The sequence below is a fragment of the Dipodomys merriami genome, unplaced genomic scaffold (genome assembly GCF_024711535.1).
Source record: "Dipodomys merriami isolate MVZ:Mamm:240054 unplaced genomic scaffold, mDipMer1.0.p SCAF_36, whole genome shotgun sequence".
Lineage (NCBI taxonomy): Eukaryota > Metazoa > Chordata > Mammalia > Rodentia > Heteromyidae > Dipodomys > Dipodomys merriami.
In genome coordinates, this window is record NW_027205159.1 from 14068828 (window position 1) to 14089168 (window position 20341).

The 20341-nt window shown below is 37.4% G+C and overlaps 1 gene segment (V, D, J or C); it reads left to right on the top strand.

The window, feature by feature from the left end:
• The first annotated feature begins 980 nt into the window (after positions 1-980).
• Positions 981-1721, top strand: LOC138804220 (immunoglobulin kappa variable 1-27-like). The segment is given in 2 exon segments: positions 981-1204; positions 1329-1721. Coding segments are annotated over 2 exon segments (366 nt in total).
• Positions 1722-20341: the final 18620 nt, after the last annotated feature.

Below are 20341 nucleotides of genomic sequence, written 5' to 3' on the forward strand. Positions count from 1 at the left end.
CATGCAGTAGTGATTTGTGGGCCCTGACAACTGCACAGGCCCATATGGATGTCCTTGTGTCTCATTCCACCTCAGCACCTTCAGTGCAGCCAGCAATGCTCTTTCTCCCCAGCATAGACAATCAGCTCTCCTCACTCTTGCTTCTAAGCTCCATGTTGCCTCCTCTCATTATGAATGACATTTCCATGTACTGCTGGCTCCTGGATTCTGTTAAAAAATTCCAACATGATCTTCCTTTCTATGGTTCTACTCGCTCTACTTGAGCCCAATATCTTTAACCCAGGTGTTAAACACAGTGTTCTCTTCTCAAATAGAAGAGACTACCAAATGAAAGGAATATATGTAGGTTTAGGCAACTCAGTAGGCTTCAGCATAACCCAAGTTTATCCTTCTTTTCAAGGAGAATCTCTGATTCAAACACAGTAGCTTTGGTTAAGATGTTTAAAACCCAGAAGTTAATATGAAGACCTCAATAATGGACATTATAAAATATACACACCCCTAGGATGGTGGAAAAGATTGGTCAGGTTTGAAGAGAAGAAAATGTCTTGCTTTTATGTATCTGCTGATGCAAGAAATTCAGAGATATAGGAGAAAACAAGGCTGTGCTGCACAATTCACAAGTTTAACTATTTTCTAATCAATGTAATAGCTTCACATTCTTATTTCATCTCTAAGGATGGCATTACAGGGCAGCAGTGCTGACAACTTACCACATAAAGATGATCAGTGAATCAGAGCAATTCCCAAAATTCCTGCTCTGGATAATAAATGCCTGTGCCAAATGAGTGTTGTACAAACGTCTGTAAATTTCTGGAACTAACCTTTTGATGAATAGGTCTTGTCTCAGATAAAGGACTAAAAAGAAAAGAGACTTTTATCCTCAATGAGATCAGTGGTCTGCTCCACCCACAGGAAAGAAATGTGCTGATTCTCTTCTGTGGCTACAATACAGACTGTTGCCTGACCTAAGTCTCCTGAGACTCAAATTTGTGTAGATCTACTGAGATGAGGCAGCCGTACAGTTGTGTTTAACCTTGTCCAGATGCTGATGATTTGCATGTGCCAGCAGCACAGCCCTCTGCCCTCAGGACTTCTTCATAGGCTGCTCATAGTCAGTGTAGCAGTCTGTCCCAGTCAGCACACAACATGGACGTGAGGATCCCTGCTCAGCTCCTGGGGCTCCTGCTGCTCTGGCTCCCAGGTAAGGATAAAGAATATTGGGCATTAAAATTCTTCAGTGTGATCCATGATGCTTTACTCTTCAAGAGAGCCTTCTTATAATTCGGTTACTAATGTGGATATTTGTTTCATGTTTCCCCTGCCAGATGCGAGGTATGACATCCAGATGACCCAGTCCCCATCCACCTTGTCTGCAACTGTAGGAGGCACAGCAACCATCACTTGCAGAACCAGTGGAAACATTTATAGATATTTAGCCTGGTACCAGCAGAAACTAGGGAAAGCCCCTAAACTCCTGATCTATAGTAGTAGTGCTTTGGCATCTGGCGTTCCATCCAGGTTCAGTGGCAGTGGATCTGGGACAGATTATTCTCTCACCATCAGCAGCCTGCAGGCTGAAGATGTTGCCACTTATTACTGTCAACATGGTTATGGTTACCCTCCCACAGTGATATAAGCTATGACAAAAACCTCCCAGGGTAGCAGAAGTGAGAGTCTGGGCTGCCCCAGCTGCTTCTTCTGGTGCCTCCACCTGCTGACAGAGCTGCTCAGATATAGACAATATAGACTTGAAGAGTGTGAATTGTGTCAACACCTGAGATGCATAAAACAATAATACAAGTAATAGATAGTCTAAGCAGCAATGGTTTTGTTATTGTTATTGTCACTCTTGGTGCTTGAGTTCTTTGTCTCAAGGTTAGCACTCCAACATATTGAGCCACAGTTCCATTTCTGGTGTTCTGGTTGTAAATTGGAGCTAAGATCCTCACAAAGTCTCCTGCCCAGGCCAGCTCTGAACTAGGATTATGAGATGTCAGCTTCCAGAATAGCTAGTATTACATGTATGAGCTACCACCAGGAACTGTTTATAATACAAAGAACAGATTCATTGCTTCAGATTTTAGTTGTTACTTTTCTGATATCTATTGTATTAACATATTTTAGCAATATCTATTAATAAGATTCTGGGATTCTCCATATATATTATGTATATTGATATACATAATCTATATATACATAATATAACATACATAATATATATTATGTACATTGATCGTGTCCTTCTATTTTTCCCCTGTGCTCACCACCCTCCTGCCTCCTGATCTGGAGCCCTTTTCAGGCCCACATAGTTACTCTTCTATTTTAATTGTTTGTTTGAATGAGAAAGACCATACATAATGGCCTTTCGTTTTGCCCGTTTTAACAGAATGTCCTCCAGTTCCATTCATTTTGTTGTAGATTACAGGATTTCATGTTTCTTTATATATGTTCTGTATATATACATATGTATATATATATATATATATATACATATACACAGATATACATACATATATGGACCAGTTCATCACTACTTTCTAATTGATTCTAGCACAATTGATCAATTTCAAATATTCTCTAGTGATACCAGTATCACAATAAATCTATATATGCAGAAATTCCTTTATAAATATCACTTTTGTATGTTGGCTTTATTTCCTTCAGATATTTTTCCAGGAGTGAGGTAGCCAAATCATCTGGTATGTCTCTTTTTAGGTATTTTAGTAACTTCCTTACTGTCCTCCATATTGGCTATGCTAACTTGCATTCCTACAAACTGAGTTTGCCTAGTGTTGAAAGGGAGTTTAAAGGGAGATGGGAATGATGTCTGGTCTCCCAATCTGCTCAACCTTCTCTATTGGATCACATCATTACACTTTTTTCTGTTCTGTTCTAATTTATCCACAGGCAACAATGTAACAGTGTATTAAATCATGTAGTTAAACATTTATAGATCTGGACTTAAAGGAAGATCTGAGTTACCTAGATTGTGGAGATTTAGTAAGGAAAAACATGGGTCCCATATGTAATCTGTCAGTACTCATTTTTTATACATTTTTAATGGTAAAAATACTGTTCAGAGGAGTTACAGTTACATGAGTAACTGAGTTACATGAGTAACAGAGGAGGATGCCTCCTCTTCTATTTTTCCCCTACCATCCCTTCCTTCCCCACCTCCTCAACTAATCCCCCACCCCTCAACACCCCCCAACCAACCCCCAGCTGAAGTTGTAAAGTTCATATTCAATATAGTGTCATGTACATCTCATTTTTAAAATGGGTCAACCTGTATCCCTATTTAAACATTTTGTTTTTCCCTTCCCCTCCCCAAAAATACAGTGAAACAGGGGTTATACTGTGAGGAGGAAGATACCAAAGAAACAAACAAAATCACATAGTACATTATACATACATTATAAACAATTCACTTAATATCATCTTATATGGTCATAAGTACATAGCTTTTGACCTTTTCTGCTTTTCCTAAACATATAGTAGTTATTGCAAATAAGAAGATTATTATTTTCTTTAAAAGTCTATAAATGAAATACTCCTTTGGATTCCCATTATAATTTAGTCCTGGAATTTTACTTGAGACTTCTGAAGAACCACCAAGTGGGTGGTTCTCATCTGAATTGATATAAATAACTTTTGTTTGCAAAGAATATGTTTGCAATGTATTCTGTGGTCATGTATTTCTCCTGATGTTTCACAAAATGTGAATTTGTATGTGGGAAAATATACATTGCATCTATATCCAAGATCAGATTGGTGGTTTGGGATAACACAATGGATGAATCCTCAAGAAATACAAATGTGACATAGTCCATACAGGAAAGGCTGCAGGCCAAGAGCCTTGGTCTCTGGTATCTGTACTGTTGCAGAGTTGTAATACTTCTGAGTTACAGGAATATCTTTCTTCGCTAGAGAGTCTCCTGAAACTGAAGCCACAGGTGTTGGGGACGCTTCTGCAGGCTTAATTAGCAGTGGCCTTGTTGGATGTGTTTCTTAAAGCTTTGCAGGAATCTATTCCATAACACTTCATAAAACTGTGTAATTTGAATTCCAGAATGTGCATTTTCTGCCTGTTATTCATATTTACAACTATCAGCAAGAGTAGCCACTCCACACAGGAGCAAGGGAAGCCAGTTTACTCCAAGAACATCACCTAAACATTATGTTGCTAATCAACATACTATCTAGTGGACCTGCCAGAAGAAGCCAATGTGGGCAGTTTTGCAGGCTTTCAAACCTGAAGTCAAAAAAATAGAGGAGCAACTGAGCTCTCTTTCCCTGCAGCAGGGTTGGCCCCACTGTGGACCTGGGGAATGGACTACTGCTGTGATCTATCCTATGAACAGGATAGATCCAATGAAGAAACACATAGAGTCTATGAAATTTAGGCTTGAACTTTTTAGTTTGAAATTTTTGTTGCCACATGGTAATGATGATGAAAATAATTGATACTTTGTAAATTATGTTTTTATTATGTTAAGTATTTGCATAAGAAGGTATCATTCTCCAAATCAGTTTATTAGTTCAATACATCGTGTCAGTCCCTCCATCATACTCCCCCATTACTCCAAAGGAAATTTGATACTTGAATTGTCCACTCTGTCAGAATGACTGAAGGAGCACTATGTGAGTGGTCTAATTTCTGGGAGCAATGAAATATATTAAAGAGTGATACCACATTTTCTGGGTTTCCAAGTTCTTTCTGGTTGACCAGACACTCTGATTATTGTTGTGACATTATAAGGCTCCAATTGAAAAAGAAGATAAAGACTTGAATGAAGACACTGCCTTTTTCATAGGGTCCTTTGTGATTCATCAGGTGTCAGGACTTTCTGGCATTCTTACATTCCTAGTGGAGCTTTTGATCTCTGTCTTCTCTCTTCCTCTCTATGTTTCTATACTCAGTGATGTGATGTTGATTTGAATCTTACTTGGGAGTCATTGTTTTGCAATAGATCATGACTAGTCCAGGGTTTTAGGTTTATCCTAATTCTGGTTCCATCTTGCTTGGCTGGAAGAAGTGAAAATTAATTTCTCTTTGACAAATATATTTATCATTACTGGTAAGAACTTCCAATAAGGCCACACTCAAAGGACAGAATATGGAGGTCCCTAAACAAGAGCAAGACTTAGGCAATTATTAGGTGGGCATTAAGAAACATATGGGTTTTTAAGGGTCATATCCTTGAGGAAACATTATTATCTTGGATACTTGTAGAAAAATGATTTGTCTTACAAAGGAAGAATAATTTCAGCATATGGTTAAGGAATTTTATTTTGCATTGTAAATTATTTGAAACATTTTTACCCTTACAGACGGGTTGTAAGTGTAGTAAAAAATGTATTTTCTTCTCATTCATTTCAGAATATGCCCACATTGTTTTACACACTAAAAATTTCTTAAAAACAGGGCATTCTCTAATATGACCCAATAAAATGATTATATTCTAAATCATGCCCTGTGGACTGCAAGATCATTTTGACTTTGACAATTGTAACAGCATTTGTAACAAAAGGACCCACTTACAGGTTGCCTTAACTGGTCTAGATCTCAGTCTGCTTTTAATTCAGAACAGTTTTGCTGTCCTTCCTTGAAAATCATGATCTGGCTCTTTTACACATTACATACCCTCACTTCTTAGACTCATATGGTTTCTATCACTGCACAATTACAACTCTGAATGTTCATTAGAAGCATTTTTATATGTTCATATAGTATTTCTACTATATTTACCTACTTTAACTCTGTTTTCTCTCTCTGTCCCATGAGTACCCATACACAGAGAGGACCTACTTTACCATTCCATCATTAATTTTGTTTCTCAAGTATTAATGTTTCAGTAGTTGTACAAAAGAATTGCCATTTTAAAAAGCAAGTTATGAATACAATCATCTTGAACAAGGTCTTCCCGCAAAACATTCTCACCATTCATCCCTACCCACTCTTTGTGCACTCTTTATAATCTGGGTGTGGGTGCTGTCCCTGTGCTCTTCAGCTCAAGGTGATTGCTCTACCGCTTGAGCCACAGCACCACTTCCAGTTTTCTAGTGGTTTGTTGTAGGTAAGAGTCTCACAGACTTTCCTACCCAGGCTGGCTTTGAACTGAGATGCTCAGATCTCAGCCTCCTGAGTAGCTAGGATTACAGGTGTGAGCCACCAGCACCTGGCTTTGCATTGAATTCTTATCTGCATTCTCCTTACCTCAGCTTCATTCTTCTTCCCCTTTGCCCTTGATCCCACTCCATTCCATTCAAGTACCTGCCCTCTACTGTTGTTTTGGTGAAATTTGACTTCACCATTCTAAGGAATAATACTATTTGAGTGCTCCCTGGAATCTACCATGTTCCAATGAATATATTTGTATATATTTGTAAACCAACTAACCTATTTACTAGTAAATTTATAAGCTAAATCTGGCTTCCATATATAAAGGAAAACAGGCATCCTTTGTCTCATTCATTTTTCTTTAAATCTGCACTATAAGATTTTCTAATGCATCTCAACCAGGGCAAGCAAAATGCAATGTGCTTCTGGGGTCACAGTGAGCCCTGTTAGGTTCACTGGTTTCCAGCTAGCTATGATTATGGAAGCACCATGCCTCACTCTTCCGTAAATGTCGTATTTCACTGGACACATGTGCTCTTCATGGAGATCTCAATACTGTAAAATGAGGAGTTCGAAAGGTGATTTCAAATTTCAAAAGGCAACACTGGGAGGAAAGGAGGGATGATGTGACACTGTTCAAAAGGAAATGTACTATTTACCTGACTCATGTAACTGTAAATCCTCCATATGTCACCTTTCCAATAAAATGTAAATAGAGGCAGGTAAAAAAATAGTGTTGTTTTAATGTTTTTCTTCAGCAGCCAGGGCAAAAATTTAGCAAACCTCACACTTGTAAGTCTATAACTGTGTTTATATGGAAAGCATAGGTAAGAAGGTAAGAGTACTGTGTTCTGTGAGCACCCTCAGTACAGCCTGAGATTCTCCCTCAAAAATGTGCTAGAGTCAAAGTGCTGGAATATGGTCATTTACCCAGATTGTTTGAATTCCTGAATACAAACTTCAGTCCCAACAAAGAAAGACAATAGCATCAAAATTGGTACTGATGATGGTCAATATGCTTTAAGTAGCTGTATATGTGCCCACACACTTTGCATCATAGATATTCTTTTTGGAGAATTACATGTTATTTAATAAATCAGAATGCTGTTTGTAACTAAAGTTTATAGAAAAAAATTGAGAACAGAAATGTGAAGGGTCCAATGATGTTAATCAGTATCATCTGGTTTTGAGCTTTTACTCACAAGTGCCTCTGAGACCACTCACTGTGCACAGAGTACTTTCTGACACTGTCCAGTCAGACAATGATTGCCCAAATTCTGATTATCACTTGCAGGCTGGTAGGCCAATTACACCGCTAATCACACTGCCTCCATCTTTATCCTTAATCACTCTCCTCCGTGGGCTTTCTGCAACTCAGGATTATATCCCAGATAGGCTTTTCTGAGACCACGAATGGAAGATTTATTGTCAGAGAGTCTTGTAGGACCCAGGGATTCCTGTTTTTCATAATGCAGGATTCAGTTCCAGAGTCTTAAGTTGTACTTGGAAAAAGAAAAAAGATAACACGAATATTGTTATTTTGTGTGTAGTGTCAGTCCTGGGACTTGAACTCAGGGCTTGGACACTGTCCCTAAGTTTTTTGTTCTGAGTTAACATTCTACCATTTGATCCACAGCTCCACTTTCAGCTTTTTTTGGTGCTTAATTGAATATAAGAGTCTTACAGCCTGTCTTGCCTAAACGATCTTTAAATTGTGATCCTCAGATCTCAGCCTAAGTAGCTAGGATTACAGGTGTGAGCTACCCATGCCAGGCTAATTACAGTTTTTAATACCTATAAGAATGAGACAAGGCCACCTTGTTAAAGGTGTTAGAACATCTTCAGTCTGTACTCAACAAGTGCTGTTTGAGTTTTAAAAGGGAAACTATTTCAAGAAGAAATGTTAAAAGTACAACACAAAGTAGATTTTCCCTGAACCATCTGAAGCAAACTGAAGAAGAAACATACTCTCTTGTGTATTTCTATTTATTTGCAACAAATAAGAAATCAGCATTCGTACCCCAGGAAAATAACCTTAATATACAAGTCTAATTCTTTCTTAGGCTCATGTCAAATACTGACAATTATCCCCCATTGTCTTTTGTCACATAATAGTTCAGTCTAGGTCAGATTTTCTTAGATCTGCCTTTCCTCCTCTTCCCTGGAAATCTTCCAAAGTCTCTTCAGTCCCCTGATCTTATCAGTCTTGAGGATCACAACCACTTATACTCCTGAATGTCCTTTGGTGTGGACTTGTGCACTGTCCATCAAGGTTAGACTCAATAATCCATGCTTAGAGGAATGTACAGCAGTACTTCTGAGTTCTTCCCAGGATATCCACTTGAAAGTCCATGTTTTCACTCAGTTCCATTACTGATGATCTTCAATTCTATTCTATTCTAAGGTAATGGTTGTTTGATTTTTCTTAGCTGCATTGTTATTTTTTCTTGGAAATTATGTGTGCTCTGTGGAAAGTACTTGATGGCTTATAACCATCACATTCCTTGTTGAAATATACTTATGGATCCAAGTTTCTACAGCGCAATGTAAAATTATCTTTGTTACTTACTTGATAGGGAAAACACCACAAAGTTGGTCAATGAGCATAAAATACAGTTGGCTTCTCATCACATTTGACAATTTCCTCATTTTTCATGATTAAAATACTTTTATGGAATATATATTTTTTAAAATGTGAAAATACCGTAAGGAGGGGTTACAATTACATGGGCAATGTAATGAGTACATTTCTTATTAACATTGTTGCCTCCTTTGTTTCCCCTTCCCATCCCTTCCCATCTCCTCCCGACATCCCCCTCTTTCCTACCACCCCAACTTGGCCATAGTTGTAAAGATTGTTTTTTGACATAACTTCTTGTACATTTCATTGTTGCAATGGGTCCAACTGTATCCCTATTTAAATGATTTGTGTTTTCCCTTCCCCTCCACAAAATATACCAACCTCAAACACAGTGAAAGCAGGTATTATACCGTGGGGGAGGGACATACAAAGCAACAAAGAAATCATCTTATAAATATGTTAGAAATAGTCGAAAGAAAGAAAAAAAACATTTGAATCCTGATCTTGGGGTTCATTTCACCTATCATATTATCTTTTCCCTCCTGGATGGGTAGATGATATATGTATCTGTGAGAGTGAGGAAGATTCCAGAAGGACCAAAGAACCTTGTTCTGCTTAGGACTAGATAAGCAGAAAGTGCTGGTAAATTCTACAGGTCCTCATGGTTTACAACTATCAGTGTGTGTGTGTGGTGTTTAATGAAGATTTTGGATCATAAAACATTATTTAAAATTTTATAGTCCAGTATAAGTTAAGAAAGAAACTTATAATTAATCCTGTCCACTTCTCTCTTTAGGATCCGGTGGGGTTGCTATATTGACCCAAACTCCACACTCCCTGCCTGTCACCCTTGGAGATCAGGCCTCCATCTCCTGCAGGTCTAGTGAGAGCCTCCTGTACAGTAATGGAAAAACATATTTGTATTGCTTCGTGCAGAAGCCAGACCAGTCTCCATAACGACTGATCTATTGGGTTTCCAACCGAGAAACTGGAGTCCCAGACAGATTCAGTGGCAGTGGATCAATCACAGATTTCACACTGACAATCAGCAGGGTGAAAACCAGAATGGTAGACATTTTGATTCACATGGCCTCCAAAGAGTAACCTTGCCACCCCACCCCCATTCCAATAACAGTCTTCAGATTTGGGGAATCTTCCTTGGAAGGGGAGCAAGTAAGTTGGGACAGAATGTCTCCTCTTCTTGACAGTTTCCATGTCAGGTCTCTGAAGAGAAACTTGGGGAACTTTATCTTATATATATATTCAACAAACTTCACAACATATAGAAACTGCTACTAAAACTTAGATAAAAAGCCAACTAAAACAAAAGCAAATTGGGCTAGGAATCAAAACTAAAGTTCACATTGGAGTTAACTATTTACTGGTCATTGGGCTTCACATTTTTACCTTCTCTTAGCTTCTGAAGTACTGTTCCCCATTACATTTTTGCGCCCAAATATAGGGGAAAGATAACTTTATTCTCACACTCAACGCTTTTGGAGATCTGTGGTTTTTCTCAAAAATATGTAATTCAGTTCTCTGGTACATATTGGTAAATCATCAGGTCCATCCACTTCAGGGCTGAACCTTACAAGATTGCCCCCCTTTCAGATGTCAATCATCATCCCTTCTTTGTTAGATCATTTCCTAGGATGGTTCACAGTCAGAAGAAGTTTTCTCCTAGATTATGGATTATAAAAGGACATCACTCAGGAATTAGAATATTCCATGCTCTCTCCAGATGTGCCACTTTTCAGCCAGACAGGTGTTTAACCACTTATAAACTCACTGAAACTTGTGATTTTATTTTAAATTTTATTTTAATCTTTTGGTTGTACAAAGGAGTTGACCCTTCAACAAAGCAGTTTGTGAATATAATGCAAAGTCCAGAAGACAAATCCAAGAATAAAAAAATAAACTGTATTTAAGGGTCCTAAAATGAAATAGCCAGTATACTCAGTTACTGAGGAACTTGGTAAGCTACAGAGTACTAAAAATGGACACAAGAAATTACCATACTTAGGTAAACTGTAGAGTAGGAAACTGACCATACTCAAAGAATAAGCAAAATAGAATCAATACAGTATTGCTGCTCCAAAACACTTAACTTCTCTGTTTAACTCCCTCCCTAGAGGTTTCTGTTTGTCCTTGTAATATACCCTGACACAAAGTAAGAAATAAATTATTTCAAAATGAAATGCCCTATTTTTGGAGTACTGTCCTGAATTTGTCTTTTGCCTATAATAATCTATTGTCCTGGATAACAAAAATAGTATTGGGCAAGGATTATTTAAAGCTCTCCAACAGAAAGCAGTATAATGAAGCTTACCGAATTTCTTAGAAAAGTAGTACCTTTTAGTTGAAGAGCTCTGAAATTGAGCCATATAGCCTTGTACAGTGATATAAAACAAAAATGGTGGAAAATGAGAGGAGGTGAAGAGGCCCCAAATAATAGGCCAAATAGCAGTTTGATGTGAAAGAAACAAACAAACCCCCTAGTAAACCAGGTATCAGGAGCTCATATCTGTAATCCTACCTAGGCAGGATTTAGAGGATGGCAGTTTGAAGCCAGTCTGGGCAGAAAAATCTATGAGATTCCATCTCCAAAATAACTAGAAAACTTGAAATAGGTTCTATCTGGAAGCTGAAGGAACATTGTTAGCTTATTTTTTTTCCAGCTTCTAGTGACCATTAGTATTTCTTTCTCTGTGGTGTCTTCTTCCATTACCAAAGCATAATCACCCCAACTCTGCTTTCATCACATCACCCCCTCTCTGATGAAATCTACCTATGCTTTGGTGAATGGAAACTCCTTTGTAAAACTTCTTAATCATCCATCTTTCCCAACACTCCCTTTCCCTCATTTATCTTAATTTTGGGTTATGCATTAAATTTGCCATTTAGCGCAGCAGTTTGTGTACAATGCATCTTAATCTGTGTTGTCACTTCAACAGCATCACCACTTTTGACACATTCCTTCCCTTATATTTCTCAATTCTGTGGTATATAAAATTAATACTTGCCTGTATTCTACCCCTTCTCGCTTCATTCCCTCCACTTGGCCTCAGTTGCTCCTCTTACTAGTACCCATTTCCTGGTATTTATTTTGTTGGACTTGACTTTTTAAAGAACTTTGAAGAGTTTTTTTAAAGAATTATTCTATTTGCACTCTCTATCATAGAGTCTATCACACTTCAGTTAATTCATTTGTAACCCCTTACTCACCCACTGCTTACCCTCTGGTTTTTAGAAAGTTATAGGCACATTGTGGCTACCACAAATGAAGGAAATAATGGAATCTATATTTCTCTGTGTTTAGTTTAAGGACAGTCATGATTATAGCCATGAGGGATCCATTTGAATAATCCAGTCTCAAGATTCTTAATCAAATCTTTCTTTACCATCAACACCCACAGGTTGTATGAATTAGATTGTAACTATTTCTTGGGAGACCATTGTTGAACCTACCATAATGATCCAGCAAGAATGAGCTGTTTTGTGCAATCCTGAACATAGCTAGCTATGGAAAACTGTGGGTTGTTTTTGAAGTGTAAAATAAAGTGCTTTGCATTGTTAGAACTTTCCAAAAATAAAGAGACACTTCATTGTATTTGTGAGAGGATAGTAAACTGGATTTTTTTCCAGTTCTAGGGCATTAACTCAAGGTGTGGGCACTGTACCTGAGCCTTTTTGTGATCAAGGTTAGAACTCTACCACTTGCACTACAGTGCCACTTTTGGCCTTTTGAATATTTTATTAGAGACAAGAGTCTCATTGTCTTTTCTGCCTGGGCTGGCTTTGAACCAAAACCCTCAGATCTCAGCCTCCTGGGTAGTTAGGATTACAGGCATGAGCCACTGGTACCTGGCATAAACTGGATTTTAACTATACCATCCCAACATAATACTTGTGACATTCCAAAGTGCTAGGCAGAACCACATTTTTCAAAAATGATTCTATAAGGAATTGTTAGAATAAATTACACTTTGCCAGAAAATCATGCAGACATCCAGGTACAGAGAACAAAGAAAGGTTTATTGCCTGCTGGGAAAGGAACCACAAGACCTCTTCCCACAAGGGAGAAGTGAGAAGAAGTACCGGCTATTTTCTGAGGTGACCTATATAACCTAGGAGGCTTAGGAGGAGCTAGAAGGGGCTAGGAAGAGACCCTGATGTGGTTGTGTGGGCCAGGGGCTTCATGATGGCAGACTAGGGTTTATGGCTGCTATCCAAATGATAGATAAGGGGTCCTGCAACTGCCTGGACCTGAAGGTCATGCCTTATATGGTGGTAGCCACCCCAGAGAAGTGCCATCCCAAGATAAAGGGGGTTGGAGGCTGATTACTTACTGCATTTACTAAATGGGCCTAGTGTTGCCTAGGAAGGGAGCATGCTAAGCTGTGGAGAGGGGAAGAAGTGTACTAAGTTATGGGAAAAGAGCTCATTTCACTAACAGGAATCATATAAGGGGACTACCTATCTAGGATGGCTTTGAACTGTGATCCTCAGATCCCAGCCTCTTAAGTAGCTAGAGTGATAATCCAGATCATTTTTTATCAAGATTGCTTTGGTTATAGAAGCTCTTTTGTGGTACCATTTGTATATTCTATTTTTTTAACTATTTCTATGAATAGTGCCACTGGAAATTTAAAAGATTGAATTGAATCTATGCATTGCTTCCTATTGCATGGACATTTTCAGCAATTTTTGTTAAGTCCATTACATAGACTATACTTTCATTCATTTACCTTTTCTTTGAATTACTTAATGTCATAGTTTTAAATGCACAAATTCCATCCTATTAAATACCTTTTTTTTTTGGTGCTAGTCCTGGGTTTAACTCAAGGCGTGGCCACTGTCTGCAAGTTTTTGTCAAGGCTAGCTATCTACCACTTGAACCGTAGTTGCACTTCCAGCCTTTTTTTGTCTAATAGAGGTTAACAGTCTGACAGACATTCCTAACCAGACTGGCTTCAAACTATGAAGCCATGACATCAAGATTCTCAGATCTCTAGCTCAAATGCTATTTTTAATAAAACTAGCTTTGATTTAAAAAATTCAACTTACAGTTTTCAATTGATCTGCACCAAGACTTTTTAAAGTTTATTGGTGCAAACCATATCAAAATTTAAAGTTTATTTGGTGTTACTACAGATTGAGGTATTGGTGCAGCTGATTTCCATGAAACTCATTCCAAACACAGGACAATTATGGGGTAAAAAACTCAGTAATTAACAGGAATAGGATAAAATCTTACTAAGGAGCAAGAAAAAAGTCTGAATATCCTGATAAATATACTATTAATAATCAACCCAAGCAAAAACATGTGAAAAAATCCTACTGTGTATATTACAAAAATATGCAAGGATGACAAATATGCCTGAAAAATGCTCCAAGGGAATGATGCATTAAACCAAAAAGTATTATTATAAGCCTATTAGAATGGCCCAAATCCAGAGCATTCACTCCACCAAATGCTGAAGGACATGAACAGAAACTCACTCATTTCTATTGAGAATGCAATTTTACAGGGACACTGGAAGTAAGGAACATAATGGCGAGGTCATCTGGTGAAAATATTTTGTCAGAAATCATGTGCCTACTATTTACACAGAAGAGCTAGAAACTCATGTCTAAAATGAAATTACAATGTGGGCATTCACAACAGGTTTATCCATACTTGTCTAAACTTGGAAAGAAGATGTCCTTCAGTAACTAACTGAATGAATAAGCTGTGGCCCATCCAATGTAGTAATCTGTGTTAAAATATAAGTGAGTATCCAGCAATAGACATGTAGGAAATTTAATCAGTTGTTAAAAGAAACCAAAAAGAATAATACATATGTATGCACTATTTTTAAATGTATGTTCCCTTTCCAATTACATGGCATAAAAAGGCAAAGCCATGGAGATAGTAGAAAGGTCAGTAGTTGCCAGGGGCAAAGGGACAGAGTGGAGCAATGAGAAAGCAGGATAAAGAGATCGATTGATGCTATCATGATAGATTCATGGTGATGTTCATCCCATGAATGTGAATAAATTTATACCAAGAGTTAACCCTGATAGAAACTGTGGGGGGCACCTCAGGTGATAATGAGGTATCATTTGTAACAATATACTACTCAGAGTATAGTGATAGTGTGGCAGGGTACATAGGAAATCTCTATCTTCTACTTAATATCTTTTTGCTGTGAAATATAAAACCTCAAAAAACCCTTTTATGAAAAAAATACAGCTACCCATACAAACATTTGCATGCTTTTATTCAAAATATTTTAATCTGAAAGAATAAGTTTATAGCCAAAACTCATTTTTTAAAGTTGGTTTATCTCCAAGTGTGAGCGTTTTTTTTTACTATTATTATAAATGCCCTTTAACGTAGGGTTTCTCATTTATTATCATGGATAGTTTCAAAGTGAAATGAAAAACAGCTTCTTGACAAGCTTACAGTCTTTAAAGTTGTTCAAGTGGGTGGAATAAATGAGTGCTGCAAAACTTTATCAACATAGATAGAATTGCTTTATTCTAAAATGACATAAATAAGTCTCTCCAAAAGGTTCATCAAGTATATCATGTAAATTTCTATGTCAGTTTTTGGAAGTTGATAACTTTTGGACCTTAGGCATAAATACATTGCCCTGCAAAACTTAAGCCAATCCTTTTACTGACAACTTCACAAATTTCTAAAACTGCCTTCTGAGATTTTACCATGGTATTCTTTAAGTGTGTGTGTGTGTGTGTGTGTGTGTGTGTGTGTGTGTGTGTGTGTGTGTGTGTGTGTATGTTTACATGCATGCACATGTGTGCATGTTATTTCAAACTGTAAAAGTCCTTTTTTGATGTGGGTCATGGGGCTTGAACTCTGGGCCTCAGTGCTGTCCCTCAGCTCTTCAGCTCAAAGCTAGAGCTCTACCACTTGAGCCACAGTGCCACTTCTGGTTTTCTGAGTTGTTTATTGGAGATAAGAGTCTCATGGACTTTTCTGCCCTGGCTGGCTTTGAACCATGACCCTCAGAGCTCAGCCTCCTGACAAGCTAGGACTAAAGGCCTGAGCCACCAGCTTCTAGTTTTGTAAAAGTACTTTATAATGAAAGTAGTAAGGGATCTTATATTTATTATATGTTAGGTACTTCAACATCTCACTTAATCTTAACAGGTCAGAATTGCCATCTTCTTGTTATCTTCATTTTAAACATCAGCAAATTATGGTATGGATTCACATAACATTGAACACTATGTGTCAGGTACTGTTTCAACTATATTTTGTATATTGAAATTTAATTGCTAATTTTAGCAACATTAGAAAGATGGGTGTGTCCAATTACCACATTTTGCAGATGAGAAAATTGAAGAACAAACAGATCAGTGAAAGTAACAGACACTTAGGATTGGAGACATTTGACATCTGACTGGATTCTATGAGTTAACAAAAAGGCTGTGCAATCTAAGGAATAGCAAGTGGATATCCAGTATGGAATGGAATCAGCACAGTTGCTCTTAAATGGACAAGTGAGTCAAGAAAAGTTGGTATATTTAAACAATGAAACCTGTAAGTAAACACTGGATGATATCCAAGTGGCAGATTTAAGTGAATACTCAAAGTACTCAAAGTTCCTTAGAAAGGCAAAGTGATAACCCAACAAAATAAGCACCAAGAAACAGTACTTTCAAGAAGTAGGTAGGGCCAAGGAGAGAGCAGTAGACAAATGAAGAGAAGAGGGGGAGGAAATCAAGAATTCCATGTATATTCCAAACAACTAAGAAAAGGAAGAACCACCAAGAAAAGGTCAGGAGGGTTGAGTGAGAATGTTGAGTAACACTGATCAAGTGAGTTATATTCATCAATTGCTTTGTTAAATGGTAACTCATATGTACAACTGGAGATAATAAAAAATGGGCTCAAGGATCAGAAAGACTTAGTTTTATTTTAGTTTATTTCTATCTACCTCTTCTGTTCAGCAGATCTTTTGCTACACCTGTCTTTCTGATCCTTGAATTCTCTCAACTTTTAAGTCATTTTCTCATTTTAGTGAAACTTTGTTATTGTTGTTCCCTTACTTTCAGAGTATTAGGATAAAATCAGGGAGTAACAATGAAATACAGAGTATTAGGATAAACTGTTTCACCTAAACTACAATGACACATTTGTAGCCCCACCTAGCAAGTATTTAATTCTGATTTAGGCATTTACATTAAGTTCTTTTAAGATAGAGACTAGCCTCTTAATGGTCTCCTTGCACCATAGTGGCCAGGGAAAGTTTGAAATTAACATTGGAACTAAAGTGTTCTTTGTTTCTCTGTTAAAGAGACAAACAACAAGAAAATATGATATTACCATAGAAGACTGAGTAAATAATTTAATGTAAATTGTGAGAGAATTTGTACAATTATATAACAAAATGCTTAAGACCCCACCACGATGAGGTCCTAAGATGGCACTGGTTGTGGTGGTTGGCACATAGAAGCCAATTTAATAAAGATCAATTTAGGCTCCAAGTTGTCAGCAAGGAAGTTGTGGGCCTCCCTGCCAAGCTCTCTGAGGAAGAGCTGCCGCTGGTGTTGGGTTCTGGGGGCCTGCCCACCACTGCTTGGGTCTCTTTTACAACAGACAACAGATGTGAAGCGTGGGCAGGAAAGGCACTCTTTCTGAGTCACTAAAACTAGCTTCTGAAGAGAAAGTTGGTTACAACTAGGTACAACAAATAAACATTGTAACCAAACCCTAGAGCTGGTATAGCACAGCATGTGGTCTATGTAAGAGAAAGCTTGGTTTTTTTCTCTGAAAAATCTTTTTATTAAATAGCAAAGCAGAAATGCAACAGAATTTTAAATATTTGTAAAATTAGATCACAAAAGGGATGCAAAATGTTTGCAATATGACTATTACATCTTTATATAGTTAAAGTCATTCATCAAATCTTATACTAACACGTAAGACTATCCCATGATTAAAATAGTTCTAATAACCATAAGCTGTATTAGTGTATCTCTTTTCCTAGAATAATATATTGATATTACCTCATATTGATTCCTTTACCAAATGGAATCTATGAACTAACCTTTTAAAAATTGTTAAAAGAATGACGAAAATTCTACAAACCAATTTACTTGAATTTACACAAAGAGTGAGATAAAAATATACAGAGCTTACCAATTATACATATAAAATTCTCTTAACCAATACTCCTCCAACTCTTCAATGAAATTGAAAGAGAAAGTTCACTACAGAACACATTCTATGAAGCCATCATAATCCTCATCCCAAAACCAGGCAGGGACTCAAAGAAAGAAATATAGACCCATTTCCTTGATGAACATTGATTCAAAACTTCAACAAAATTTTGGCCAATCGACTTCAACAATACATCCAAAAAATCATACACCATGATCAAACAGGATTCATTTCAGGGATGCAAAGCTGGTTTAATATACTCAAATCAACTAATATTATTGATCACATCAGCAGGAGCAAGGATAAGAACCTCATGGTTATCTCAATAGATGTAGAAAAAGCATTCGACAAGATCCAACACCCCTTTATGATGAAGGTTTTGGAAAAATTAGGAATCCATGGAACATTCCTCAATACAATAAAGGATGTATATGACAAACCTACAGCCAGCATTATACTCAATGGTGAAAAACTAAAGCCATTTCCTCTTAACTCAGGAACAAGACAAGGATGCCCACTCTCTCCATTTCTCTTCAATCTAGTATTAGAATGCCTAGCTACAGCAATAAGACAAGATGCAAACATAAAGGGGATGCAAATAGGGAAAGAAGAAATAAAACTCTCCCTCTTTGCAGATGACATGATCTTGTATTTAAAGAATCCCATAGACTCCACTCCCAAATTCCTCAAGCTGACACAAAACTTTGGCAAAGTAGCAGGGTATAAAATTAAACCCCCAAAATCAATGGCTTTTCTGTATGCCAACAATGAGAAAAGTGTGGCTGAAATTAGGAAAGCAACTCCATTTGTAATAGTCCCTCAAAAAATAAAATACCTAGGAATTAACTTAACCAAAGAAGTGAAGGACCTCTATGATGAAAACTATAAAATCTTGAAAAAGGAAATCAAAACAGAACTTAGAAAATGGCAAAACCTCCCATGCTTCTGGATTGGAAAGATTAACATCTTGAAAAAGGCAATACTTCCCAAGGCTATCTATAAATTCAATCCTTTACCTATCAAAATTCCAACTTCATTCTTCAAGGAAATAGAAGAGGCAATCCAAAAATTCATATGGAACAATAAAAGACCCCAAATAGCAAGACCGCTCCTCAACAGAAAGAACACTGCTGGAGGAATATCAATACCAGATTTCAAACTCTACTATAAAGCCATATTAATCAAAACAGCTTGGTACTGGCATAAGAACAGACCTCAGGACCAATGGAATAGTATTGAAAACCCAGAAATGAACCTACAAACCTATAGCCAACTAATCTTCGATAAGGGAGCTAAAATAATAGAATGGAAGAAAGACAGCCTCTTCAGTAAATGGTGCTGGCAAAATTGGTTAACTACTTGTAGAAAACTAAAGCTAGATCCTTATATATCACCCTGAACCAGAATCAACTCCAAATGGATCAAAGACCTTGAACTCAAAGCAGACACTCTGAAAACATTACAGGATGGATTAGGAGAAATCCTAGGTCTCCTTGGCAAAGGCCAAAATTTTCTTAATAGAGACCTGGAAACACAACAAATCAAAGAAAGGTTGGACAAATGGGATTGCATGAAATTGCAGAGCTTCTGCATGGCAAAGGACATAGCTAGCAAGATCAATAGAAAGCCCACGGATTGGGAGAAGATCTTCACTAGCCATACAACAGACAAGGGTCTCATATCTAAAATGTACTTGGAACTCAAACAATTAAATCCCCCAACAACAAATCCTCAAAGAAACAACTGCCCAATAAATAAGTAAGGTAAAGACTTAAAGAGAATCTTCTCTGAAGAAGAAAGATGGCCAATAGACACATGAAGAAATGCTCAACCTCCCTAGCCATAAAAGAAATGCAAATCAGAACAACATTGAGGTACCACCTCAACCCAGTTAGAATGGCAAAAATCAAGAACTCTAAAAACAACAGATGCTGGAGGGGATGTGGACAGAAGGGAACCTTACTTCATTGTTGGTGTGAGTGTAAACTTGTTCAACCATTTTGGAAAGCAGTAGGAAGGTTCCTGAAAAGACTTCACATAGAGATCCCCTATGACCCAGCAATCCCACTTTTGGGCATTTACCCAATTGTTTACAAACAAGACCACTAAAGCTACCAGCACAACTATGTCTATTGCAGCATTATTTACCATAGCTAAGATATGGAACCAACCCAGATTCCCCTCAGTAGATGAATGGATCAGGAAAATGTGGCATATATACACAATGGAATTTTATGCCTCCATCAGAAAGAATGACATTGCCCCACTTGTTAGGAAATGGAAAGGCTTGGAAAAAATTATATTAAGTGAAGTAAGCCAAGCCCAAAGAAACATAGGTCCCATGGTTTCCCTTATTTGCAATATCTAGTATATGTATGAGTCTAGCAGAAAAGGTCAGATAACACAATGTTAGGAAAATGAACCCTTAGATATGTATTTAAATGATTTTTCTTTCATTCATTTG